This window comes from Hypanus sabinus, chromosome 3 (assembly GCF_030144855.1).
Source record: "Hypanus sabinus isolate sHypSab1 chromosome 3, sHypSab1.hap1, whole genome shotgun sequence".
NCBI classification, from domain to species: domain Eukaryota; kingdom Metazoa; phylum Chordata; class Chondrichthyes; order Myliobatiformes; family Dasyatidae; genus Hypanus; species Hypanus sabinus.
In genome coordinates this window covers 37,467,132-37,479,172 of record NC_082708.1, presented here as the reverse complement: position 1 = coordinate 37,479,172, position 12,041 = coordinate 37,467,132, and the positions used below count along the sequence as shown (strand labels likewise).

Here is a 12,041-nt window from a genome sequence, read left to right as displayed (position 1 = left end):
TGTTTGTCTTAGTGTATAGTATATTTTACCTTTCTGTGCAGAGCTTTTCTTTCTCTCATCATAAATGGCTTTGTAGCAGCTGAGGCCCTCGGTAACTGTACGGTAAACTTTGGTGAATCTCTCTGTATTAGGATCTTGCTCCTCTAATTTTGCCATCCCTGCTTCAATGAGATGAAAGGCTTCAGCTAACTCTTCCATCAAAAACTTTTTCAGTTCTGGAGTTTTGGGGTCCCAGTCTTCTTCCTCAAATGCTATCATCACTTTATTGTTTAAAATTGTTCCGATTGTTGACCGACTGTAGCCTAACGCTTTTCCAGTGACCGATGGCATTTCACCTCTTTCTGATCGCTTTATTATTTCCACTTTTATTTCCAATTGTAATCGTTTTCCTTTTCTTTGATGCATCACCAGCACTTTCATTGGATTTACGCTTTGGAGGCATGGTTACAAGGGTAAATAAGAGAAAAATTTAAGCTAAATACAAAATTACATACTCAACACTGTTAACGGCAACCTGATCTGACTTAAAATGGCGGGCGGCGTTCTCCTTCCTCAAGTCGACGAACCACTAAAACAGCACAAGGTTTTCATGAGCGCCACAAAGTAGTGCGTGCATTTGTTATTACAAACCATTGTATTTAACTCAATTTTTTAATGTAGGCTTTATGGCAGTCCGTTCGTAAGTACAAGTTGTCCATAAGTCAGACGTTTGTAACCCAGGGACCGCCTGTACTCAATTTCTCCCTGATCTCTTTCTCACTTCACAGGAGGAGCATAGGGCTTTGATGATGAGGGTAGAAGAAAGAAAAACATTGCCTTGACTTACTGCACCTTAACACCCTTCAGCCTTTTCAATGAAACTTCGCTTATAAAAACCTTTGTACTGTACTTAGCATTTTGGCCTCAAAATAGCTGCTCTGTTTGACAAATTTTTACATGTTGGACATTGCTTACTGGGCTTGTTGGCATTAATATGTAAATAATCTTACCTTGTTCTGCCATTTTAAGTTTCCTCGATCTGCTGGCTGGACCTAGTGTCATTCCAATCAATCTTGGTTGTTTAATCTATAGATGAATATATATGTATTATAGAAAAGAGAAAAGATTGTTAACTTTTCAGGTCATTGACCTTTCACCAGAGTTGGCAGATTAGAGGGCTTTAAGTTGCAGAGAGTGGGAGGAATGGAGAGAACAAATCAAGTTTATTGTCATTTAACTACATGCATGTATACTGTCAAACAAGACAATGTTTCTTCGGACCAGGGTGTAAAGCACAGCAGTACACTCTTAATAGAATATAGAGTATAAATAGAGTGCACAATAATTTAAGTAAGATGAAATCTACACAGACTAACTGTGATCTTTCAGTTTTTAATAAGTCTAGTATCCAGTTACCGACGGAAGTTTTTAAAAGGATTATTTTGATAGGGTGGGAACTAAAGAGATTGTAATACAAATGGTGGTGGTGCCAACTGAGAGAGGGCGAAGGCATATTAATTTCCCCACCTTCTATCTGGTAAAAATTACCACTTGAGTGTTTTATAAAATATGATAAGGTTCCCTATCCAAGGCTTTTTCAGAAAGTAAGGATGCATGGGATCCAAGGAGAGCTTGCTTAGTGGATCTAGAAATAGCTTGCCCACAGAAGGCAAAGGGTGGTTGTAAAGAGTTTGTATTCTGCATGGAGGTTGGTGACCAGTGGTGTTCCACAGGGATCTGTTCTTGGACCCCTTCTCTTTGTGATTTTTTTTAAATATATAAATGACCTGGATGAAGAAGTAGAAGGGTGGGTTAGTAGGTTTGCTGATGACCAAAGGTTGGGGGTGTTGTGGATAGTTTGGAGGGTTGTCAGAGTTTACAGTGGGACGTTGATAGGATGCAGAACTGAGCTGAGAAGTGGCAGATGGACTTCAACCCAGATGAGTATGAAGTGGTTCATTTTGGTAGGTCCAATTTGAAGAGAGAATATAATATAAATGGTAAGACTCCTGGCAGTGTGGAGGATCTGAGAGATGTTGGGGTCGTATCGATAGGACAGTCAAAGCTGCTGCGCAGGTTGACAGTGTTGCTCAGAGAGGCTCATCATGAGGCATATTAAGACCCTACTGCCCCCCTCACTGGACCCCCTGCAGTTAGCGTACCGCCCCAACCGCTCAACAGATGACGCCATTGCCACCACCCTCCACCTGCCTAACCCACCTGGACAAAAAAGACACATACGTTCGGATGCTGTTCATAGACTTCATTTCAGCATTCAACACCATCATCCCTCAGAAACTGATTGGAAAGCTGAGCCTACTGGGCCTGAACACCTCCCTCTGCAACTGGATCCTCAGTCAGTCCGGATCGGGAGCAGCATCTCCAACACCATCACACTGAGCATGGGGGCTCCCCAGGGTTGTGTGCGCAGTCCACTGCTGTTCACTCTGCTGACCCATGACTGTGCAGCAACACACAGCTCGAGCCATATCATCAAGTTCGCCGATGACACGACCGTGGTGGGTCTCATCAGCAAGAATGACTAGTTAACTTACAGAGAGGAGATGCAGCGGTTAACGGACTGGTGCAGAGCCAACAACCTGTCTCTTAATGTGAACAAAACAAAAGAGATAGTTGTTGACTTCAGGAGGGCAAGGAGCAACCACTCCCCGCTGAACATCGACGGAGAATCTCACCTGGTCCTTCAACACCAGCTCCATAGCAAAGAAAGCCCAGCAGCGTCTCTACTTTTTGCGAAGGCTGAGGAAAGTCCATCTCCCACCCCCCCCATCCTCATCATATTCTACAGGGGTTGTATTGAGAGCATCTTGAGCAGCTGCATCACTGCCTGGTTTGGAAATTGCACCATCTCGGATTGCAAGACCCTGCAGCAGATAGTGAGGTCAGCTGAGAAGATCATCGGGGTCTTTCTTCCAGACATCACGGACATTTACACTACACGCTGCATCCGCAAAGGAAACAGCATTATGAAGGACCCCACGCACCCTTCATACAATCTCTTCTCCCTCCTGTCGTCTGGGAAAAGGCTCCGAAGCATGCGGGCTCTCACGACCAGACAGTGTAACAGTTTCTTCCCCCGAGCTATCAGACTCCTCAATCCCCGAAGCCTGGACTGACCCCTTGCCCTACTGTCCTGTTTATTACTTATTGTAAATGCCTGCACTTTTTTTGTGCACTTTATGCAGTCCTGTGTAGGTCTGTAGTCTAGTGTACCTTTCTCTGTGTCTTTTTTAATTATGTAGTTCAGTCTAGTTTTTTGTGCTGTGTCATGTAACACCATGGTCCTGAAAAACGTTGTCTCATTTTTACTATGCACTGTACTAGCAGTTATGGTTGAAATGACAATAAAAGTGACTTGACTTGATATGGTGTATTGGCATTTATCAACTGTGGGATTGAGTTCAAGAGCCGTGAGGTAATGTTACAGCTATAAAAGAGCTTGGCCAGACCCCATTTGAGTACGGTGTTCAGTTCTGGTCTCCCCACTACAGGAAGGATGAAGATACTATAGAGAGAGTGCAGAGGAGATTTATAATCCTGGATTGGAGGGTGTACCTTTATGAGAATAGGTTGAGTGAACTTGGTCTTTTCTCCTTGGGGCGATGGAGGATATGAGGTGACTTGATAGAGGTGTATAAGAAGATTAGAGGCATTGATCGTGTGGATAGCCAGAGGCTTTTTTCCAGGGCTGAAATGACTAACATGAGAGATCATAGTTTTAAGGTGCCAAGGGGATTTCAGGGGCAAGTTTTTCACACAGAGTGGTGGGTTTGTGGAATGTACTGCCGGTGGCAGTGGTGGAAGTGGATACGATAGGGTCTTTTAAGATGCTTTTAAATAGGTGCATGGAGCTTAGAAAATAGAGGGCTATGGGCTAGGAAAATTCTAGGCAGTGTGTCGAGAAGGTTACATGGGCTGTACAACATTGTGGGCCGAAGGGCCTGTAATGTGCTGTAAATCTCTATGCTCTATGTATTATCAGAACTTGTATACAAACCATTGCCATTACTAAATATAGGAAATAACTAACAGCAGCTTAGATACTGGAAAACTGTTAGCTTTGGGTAGTATTAGCCTCATTTATGCAATATTGTTGATAATAATTCTGTAAGTACATTCACATGTGCTTTTTTGCCGATTGGGACAAAGAAGAGGGTATATACGAGAAGACAATTAATAAAACTACAGATGCTAGAAATCCAAAATAAAAACAAAATGCTAGTTATTCAGTAGATCAGACAGAATCTATCAAAAGAGAAACAAGCAATGATTTGGATCTATCACTGCACATCAAACTGGGAAAGAGATGCAAGTTATATTTCAGTAGGAGAGAAAATGGAAAAGGAACCCTGATCGACTGAGTTAAAGTGGCTTAATAGAAACAGAAACCAGCACATTAAGCTTCTAGGTTTATGTAATGTCTCGTTAATGGTAAGGTTATGGCACCTGCCTAGCACTAAACATGTATGAGTAGAATAAGATAAACTGAGGCAACGAAAGTAACAAAATAGAAAATGGAAGAGAAGCTCATGTGAGGGACCCTTCACTTTACCTGTGAAGGAAAGAAACAAGTTAATCAATGTAGCCATGAAGTTGGGCAAGGGTGATATGGTGTGGTGGGCAAAAATAGGAATTACTTTGACGAGCTGAAGTCATGTGAAATCAAATTAAGCTGTGTTTTTTTTGATATTATAGTTCAGCCCTGCTGGATATATTTAACAGGTCTGATTATATATGAAGAGGAAAGAGTAAAGGATGACGGACAAAAAATGTTTCTTGTGTAGGCTGGAAGAAAGAGCATGTTGGCTAAGGATGGGGAATTCTGTATAGACTCCAGAAGATTTCAATGTACTCTGACCAGATAAAGTGGTTTATTTTTAACTTGCATTGAGTCTTGTAACAGTGCAGTATGCTGCATAGTGGTATGGTGAACTGAAGAGTGATTATACCAAACGTAGTTAAACTGTCTGTACTTGATGTTGATATGTGAATATCAGAAGTGGGAAGACATCCCTATCACTGGCACTTAATGTTTCATAAGCTGAACTGGTCGGAAAAAAACCTTATTATGTATTCTGTTTATTTTCAGGTGAGAAAACGTGAATTTTTACTATGGCTCACACAAAGCCCAAGGCCAATGATGGAAAAATTATATACCCACCCGGGGTTAAAGAAATCTCTGATAAAATATCCAAGGAAGAAATGGTTCGAAGACTAAAGGTTTGTTTTCAATCTAAAATAATAAACTGGAATTTATGCACCTTGATTACCTTCTGTTACAAGTGTGATTACGCTATTGATAAGTCCTCAAAATTAATTAATTAATCAACTGTGGATAAGTTCCAAGCATGTAGGTGTTGTGAATCATGCTACTTCTGAGAACATTAATCCACTATAGGAAGGCTGTGATTGAAATAGAGGGGGCGTAGAAAAGATTCATAAGGCTGTTGCATGGATTGATTTGAGTAATGAAAGATTGGATAGGTTGGATATGTTTTCCCCTGTAATGATGGTGTGACAGAAGTAGTAAAATTTTGAGAGGCATATGTAGGGTAGATAGCCAGAGTCTTGTTTCCTATGCTGAAGCTATCTAAAACTTGAAGGTATAGGTTGAAGTTGAGAGGGAGGAGGTTTAAAGGAGATCTGAGGTGTAAATTTTTCACAAGGAGCTTTTTTTTTGTTTGGAATGAACTATGAGAGGATATGGGAGGCAGGAGCAGCACCAACATATAAGAGGCGTCTGGACACATACTTGAATGAGCAAGGCACAGAGAAATTTAGTAATGCCGCTTGCCTGCATTAATTCTATCAATAGGCATGATAGTTTGCATAGACACAATGGGCCAAATGACTTGTTTCTATGCCAACTATCAGCTTGTCTATGTTAATACATCAGGAACAAATTTCTTGATTTGCAGCAGTTTCATAAGTAGGATTGTTGGAGAGCCTTACAAGCAAAAACATGGTTGATAGTGAAAGGTTTTTTGTGTGTTTGTATCTTAATTTTGAGACCATTTCCTTGTTATGTGGTGCAAAAACTGAATTTATTTCCATTTTCATATTTTCTAGCTTAACATGTTGCTTGCTCTAACTGTTCCTTAAAATCTTTTTTTTTTAGTGGAGAAAACAGAAATCCAAGCAAACAAATTGATTACAGGTGACCCCAAGTTACAGGGGAAGGGGTTGCTTTTCCAGAAAATTATCATTTGTTTTAAGAAATGCAAGTTGATAGCAAAATTGTTTTGATTTTTTATTTACTTGTTTTCTACATGTATTCAGTGAGAGCAAATTCTATTCTGTTCCTCAAATTTTTGGATAGTAGTGATTTGTAAAAGCAAACTTCCATAATCCAAGCTGCCATAATGTTGCGTTTGTCTGTAACTGACTTTCATTGCTTGTAGCATTCATATAAAACAAATACAAAATGGTGATGGATGAACTTCAAATTTTGTTGTTATTTGTTTGAAGATTTGTTTTTGGAAATGTCAGTCACCTGTTGTTGATACAACAATGGATTGAAATACTGGTGATACACTTTGTATTTCTGTATTTTGGAAAATACAGCAATGGAAATATTTTGGCAAGATCAAAAATAGTTAGACTTAAGCTTTAATTATTATTTGAATGACTTATTGTAGTTCAATGGGACTAGTTAAAATAGAGCTTAGAAGTTACAGTGGAAAACCATACATCAGTAAAGTACTTTGTTTAAGATCAGGAAGCCGTTGGCAGATGTTACTGTACAATATGCTAAAGATTCTGCATGGTTAATTTGAGCTATAACAAACTAACTAGTTCAGAGTCATGGACTTGTAGAGTAGACTGCCACCTAGTGATAGCTGTGCCATAAATTCAATAAGGAACTGAATTGTTTCATGAATCAGCATATTGTGTTACTATAGGGGTTAATGATGCACAGTACAAAAAAAGCAGTTGGGTTGGTTTTGAGAATTAAATTTCCACACTGGAATGCCTATTATAGAAGTCATACTGTTATTTGTTAATGGTGAGATTTTCTTGATATTGGGACCATCTGCAACCTAACTTCAGCATTCCCAATATTCTGAATTGGGACTTAAGCTAAAATCAAATTACTATTTATACCTTAGGCTTATGAAGTTAAGGCCTTGAGGACCGAAGATAATGTGCATTAATGATGATTGCAAGCATTAATGATTTAGATATGAATGTAAGGCATATACTATGAGAAATCATTATGATGCTGGGCTACAGGACTAAATTGATTGGTTGGTAAGTATAAGCAGAACAATGGCAGGTGGAATTTACTCCTGATAAGTGTGAGGTGATACACTTAGGAAGGGTGTGTAGAATAGGATAGAGAATTAATGTAAGGATTCCAGTAGCCATGAGGAACAGGGTGTACAAGTTTAATGATCCCTGAAGGTCATAGCACTTGTAGTGGGGAAGGAAGCATGCAGAATACCTGGTTTTGCATGCTCGTGCATAGATTGTAGGATTAGGAAGTCTATGGTAAAACTTTGGTTGGGCCTTAGCTCTAGTACTCTGCACTTCTGGTCACAACATCATAAGGATGTGAAGAAAATGCATGAAAGATTCACCTGGATGTTGCTTCTATTTCTGTTAAGGGGTGAGATGGAATAGACTGGGATTATTTTCATTGGAATGTAGGAGGCTGAAAGGAAACCTAATTGACAAATGCAAAATTACAAGGGACATGGATAGAATTGAAAGCAGGGAAGTTTTCCTCATGCAGGTGTCTGAAGCTAGCATGTGTGGATTTAGGATGGTGGTAAGAGGAATCTTAGGATATTTTAACCCCCACACAGATGGTAGTTGGAATCTGGAACTTTTTATTTCAAAGGCATTGTGGGAGTGGTGGAAGCAGGTACTCTTACAATATTTGAGACATATATTGACAAGCACTTGAATCAGCAAGGTATGAAAGTACTCACCAATGTGGTTAAAGTGGATGGTTATTTGATGGCAAGCATGGACTTGGTAAGCCTTGGTAAGTCCTGCGTCTGCGCTATATAACTCCGTTATCTGCACCGTACTTTCTTTGAAAGCATTGGCTCTTGTTATTAAGATTATGTTTAAAAGATTCTTTTTGAAGTCTGGAGTGCCAAAGAAATTAGTGGTATTCACTTTGGACTTCCTGTTGTTCTCCTGCGTAATTCAGAATGTTGGCCTGTCTAAGCTATTCGAAGGCTGCATAGTCTCAGTATAAGTATTATAATTTTGCTGTATGGCAGCATTGAACTAAAGCCAACATTGGGATCAGCTAGTCTCAATGTCATCAGCTTGTATATTAATCAGCTCACACCAGTTGTAGTTAGTGATGATCTCCCTTTTTGCTTACTATATTCTGTAGGAATATCTTTACTTTCATAACAGAAGTGACTAGCAAAAACTGCTTCAGTGGATTTGCATATTTTAAACGAGGGTTATCGCTCTCCCAGTTCCCCAACCTCCAAAAGTTAACTTAGATATTCATAAGTTATATGGTGCTTAAAAAAAAATCCCAAGTCACAAGGACTAAAACATGGTCATTTTTAAGAACTTCTGCTTTAATTAAGTACTTGCCAACTTTTTTTCTCCTATAAGCGTATATCTATGTATGCCAAGGAATCTTCCACTATATTCACTCCAGTGTTGCTGATAGTAAACTGAATATTGTAATTCTGATTAATGTTGGGTATAAGTGATTCTGAAAGGATCATATTTCAATCTCTATCTCCCCCCTCTTATTGCGTTCCAAGTTTTGACTGTATCTAATGGAGTAAGTGACTAATGGTGGGACTTGATGCTGACCTGAGCTGTGATTCCCATTACCTTGCTGACAAGTTAGATACTGTGGATATGACTAACTTGAAAGGGAATTTCTTCTTTGCAGACATTCGGTTTAAATACATATTATTTAATCTGAGTTAACTAAATGTGGAAGTTGTGATATAAGTATGTTTAACTTTGTCTCCTCTTAGATGGTTGTAAAAACCTTCATGGACATGGACCAAGATTCAGAAGATGAAAAGGAGTTGTACCTCAATCTGGCTCTACATCTTGCTTCTGATTTTTTCCTTAAGCATCCTGATAAGGATGTGCGACTGTTGGTTGCCTGCTGCTTGGCTGATATCTTTCGAATCTATGCGCCAGAAGCACCCTATACATCACCAGATAAACTTAAGGTAGAGTTGTAATTGATTCAGAAAATTCTGTTTGCTCTTTCTCTTTAATATTGAACAGATTTGCATTTATTTGTTTCATAAGTTATTGGAATACTGTTATAGTTCATTCAAGTCTTGTTTTCAAAGTTGTTTAAGTGTTCTAAAATTTTGTTCTGTTTAGGATATTTTTATGTTCATAACTAGACAACTAAAGGGACTGGAAGATACAAAAAGTGCACAATTTAACAGATACTTCTACTTACTTGAGGTGAGTGGTATAATGCACCTTTTTTTTTTGAATACCACAGATAATAGGAAATTGCTGCTTGGATTCCTTATTGATCCATATGGTTGAGTTCTCAGTTGCTTTGAGAAGCAAAGATGTACAGAACTTTGAGTCAAGTGGAATTTGCTGTCATTTGCACAGGTACCGTGAGGTACAGGCACATAGGCTCAGAATGCACTAAACTGTTTGGTGGCACAAATCTGTTTTAGTATAGTGGTCTATCTTTTAGTCCTGTTTATAGTTGTGTACCTGTAGCTATTAGGCATCAACTTTCAATTGTGATCTAATAACCCTTTGCACAGTTTTTATCCCCCCCCTTGTTTTCCCCGAAGTAGTTAAAGTATACTTCAGCTGGTCACACTGTGATTTGGTATATCAGTGATTGCATTTCTTTGTTTTTTTTCATGTTGAATGATTCTGTAGAATTTCATTCTCTATGATCCCTGATCCTTGACCCTGGTTGGCTTATTTGAGATGGTGCTGGTGTTGTAGGCCTTTCTCTCAGTTCAGATTTGTGGTGTCAGCTAGTAATCTGCACTATTGCTTTAACAGTGTATTGCAGAGGGAGGGCAACTGGGCACTGACCACAAGTGTCTCCAGCATTGCCTTGTACAGAGTAACCAAAACATAGACTTTTCATATTTAGTTCTTATGGTATAATGTGTGACAGATGGATACCTTAATCACTCTTGTTTTCCCCCTCTATTTTTCTAATTCTAAAGCTTAGTCCAAGGTGACCCTGCCTTCACATGTACCTTACTGTGAATGTTAGTAAGGAATAAAAGTCCAAAGATTTTAATCGTTTTTATTTTTTGACCAGATATAACCTTCTGAACATATACATTTTCTCTTGTAGTTCAGCCTTCTCCTCCTTTGTCTTTGAAGACTTCATTACCTCTCTGTAAATATTTAAACAAATCACAGCTTATTCATTTGCTTGTTAGCAATGGTAATCTTGGTGTGGCTGTTCTGAAGTTCTCCAACATGCCCGGCCATTTTGTTTCTGTTTGGAAACTTTGATACTTTGCAGTACTGCTTGTTGTATTTGTCTTGAGTATGTCATTTCATCCATTGAACCTCAAGAAGATAACATTCAACATTAAAGACTCTCACCATAGGGCCATGCCCTCTTCTCATTACAACCATCAGAGGAGATACAGGAGCCTAAGATCCACTCTCAACATTTTTAGAAACACCTTCTTATTCATTCAACTTCTGAATGCATGAATACTGCCTTGCTATTCCTCTTTGTATTTTGTATTTTATGGAACTTGTAGTGTTTATGTCTTGCACTCTACTGCTGTCACAAAAACATCAAATTTCACAACATATATCAGTGATAAGAAGTCTGATTCTGATTCTAATCTGGGTCACATTTCATTCTTCAGGAAGATTCACTAACTTCTGAGCCTCTACAAGCCTTTTTCAATTTCTCTAGAATATTAGCGTTTTGTTTCTGATTTAGGTACAGTACTGTACAAAAGATGTAGGCACATGTATATAACTAGGGTGACTATGACTTTTGCACACTACTGTATTTGACAACGTAGAGCGGAGAGCAAGTTGCAAGTTGTAGAGCGGGAGCCAGGGATGTTGGGAATGGTGAATGTGAAGTGCCGTATGAGGGATGTGGGATAGGTGGCAGTGAAGAAATGTCAAGGGAGAGGGTGGCGGTTTGCAGATACACACAGCCTTGAGACACCAGGCAAGGTAATTTGATTGCAAACAACTGGTTTATTAATCATTATAGTATGTCTCTCTTGTGCATCCTGCTCCCTCCCATCTCCTTTCCCAACCATGATTACCCCTCTCACAGCTCCCTTCCCACTCTTAGTACATAATAAACACTTGTATCAGAATCAGGTTTATCATCATTCACGTATGTCACGAAATTTGTTTTTTTACAGCAGATGTACTATGCAATGTATAAAATTACGACAGTACTGTGCAAACGTTTTAGCACCTTGGCTATATATATAGTGCCAATAAAAAGTATTCATTCCCCAACCCCCAGAAATTTTCATGTTTTATTGTTTTATAACATTGAATCACAGTCTTCGCTGACGATCAACACTGGCACACCTTGGATGTGAGCCGAGGCCACTGTTCTCCTCTCTGTATATGCATGACTGTGTGGTTAGCATAGCTCAAGTACCATCTATAAACTTTCTGACGATACGACCATTGTTGGTAGAATCTCAGGTGGTGACGAGAGGGCACACAGGAGTGAGATATGCCAATTAGTGAAATGGTGCCGCAGCAGCAACCTGGCACTCAATGTCAGTAAGACGAAAGAGCTGATTGTGGACTTCAGGAAGGGTAAGACGAAGGAACACATACCAATCCTCCAGGGGGATCAGAAGTGGAGAGAATGAGCAGCTTCAAGTTCCTGGCTGTCAAGATCTCTGAGGATCTAACCTGGTCCCAACATATCGATGTAGTCATAAAGAAGGCAAGACAGTGGCTATACTTTATTAGGAGTTTGAAGAGACTTGGCATGTCAACTACTACACTCAAAACCTTATATTGTTGTACCATGGAGAGCATTCTGACAGGCTGTATCACTGCCTGGTGTGGAGGGGCTACTGCACAGGACAAAAAGAAGCTGC

At 39.5% G+C, this 12,041-nt stretch overlaps 1 protein-coding gene across 3 annotated transcripts in view; it reads left to right on the top strand.

The window, feature by feature from the left end:
- Positions 1 to 12,041, top strand: part of LOC132391212 (sister chromatid cohesion protein PDS5 homolog B-like) — a 278,188-nt gene that overhangs the window by 76,762 nt on the left and 189,385 nt on the right. For all 3 annotated transcript variants that reach the window (XR_009511122.1, XM_059964116.1, XM_059964115.1), the window contains 3 exons: positions 5,090 to 5,220; positions 8,964 to 9,167; positions 9,328 to 9,414. Coding sequence is in view for 2 of the 3 variants with exons in the window: in XM_059964116.1 (XP_059820099.1) it covers positions 5,113 to 5,220; positions 8,964 to 9,167; positions 9,328 to 9,414 (399 nt within the window). In the remaining variant the exon portion in view is untranslated. The remainder of the gene's footprint in view (positions 1 to 5,089; positions 5,221 to 8,963; positions 9,168 to 9,327; positions 9,415 to 12,041) is intronic.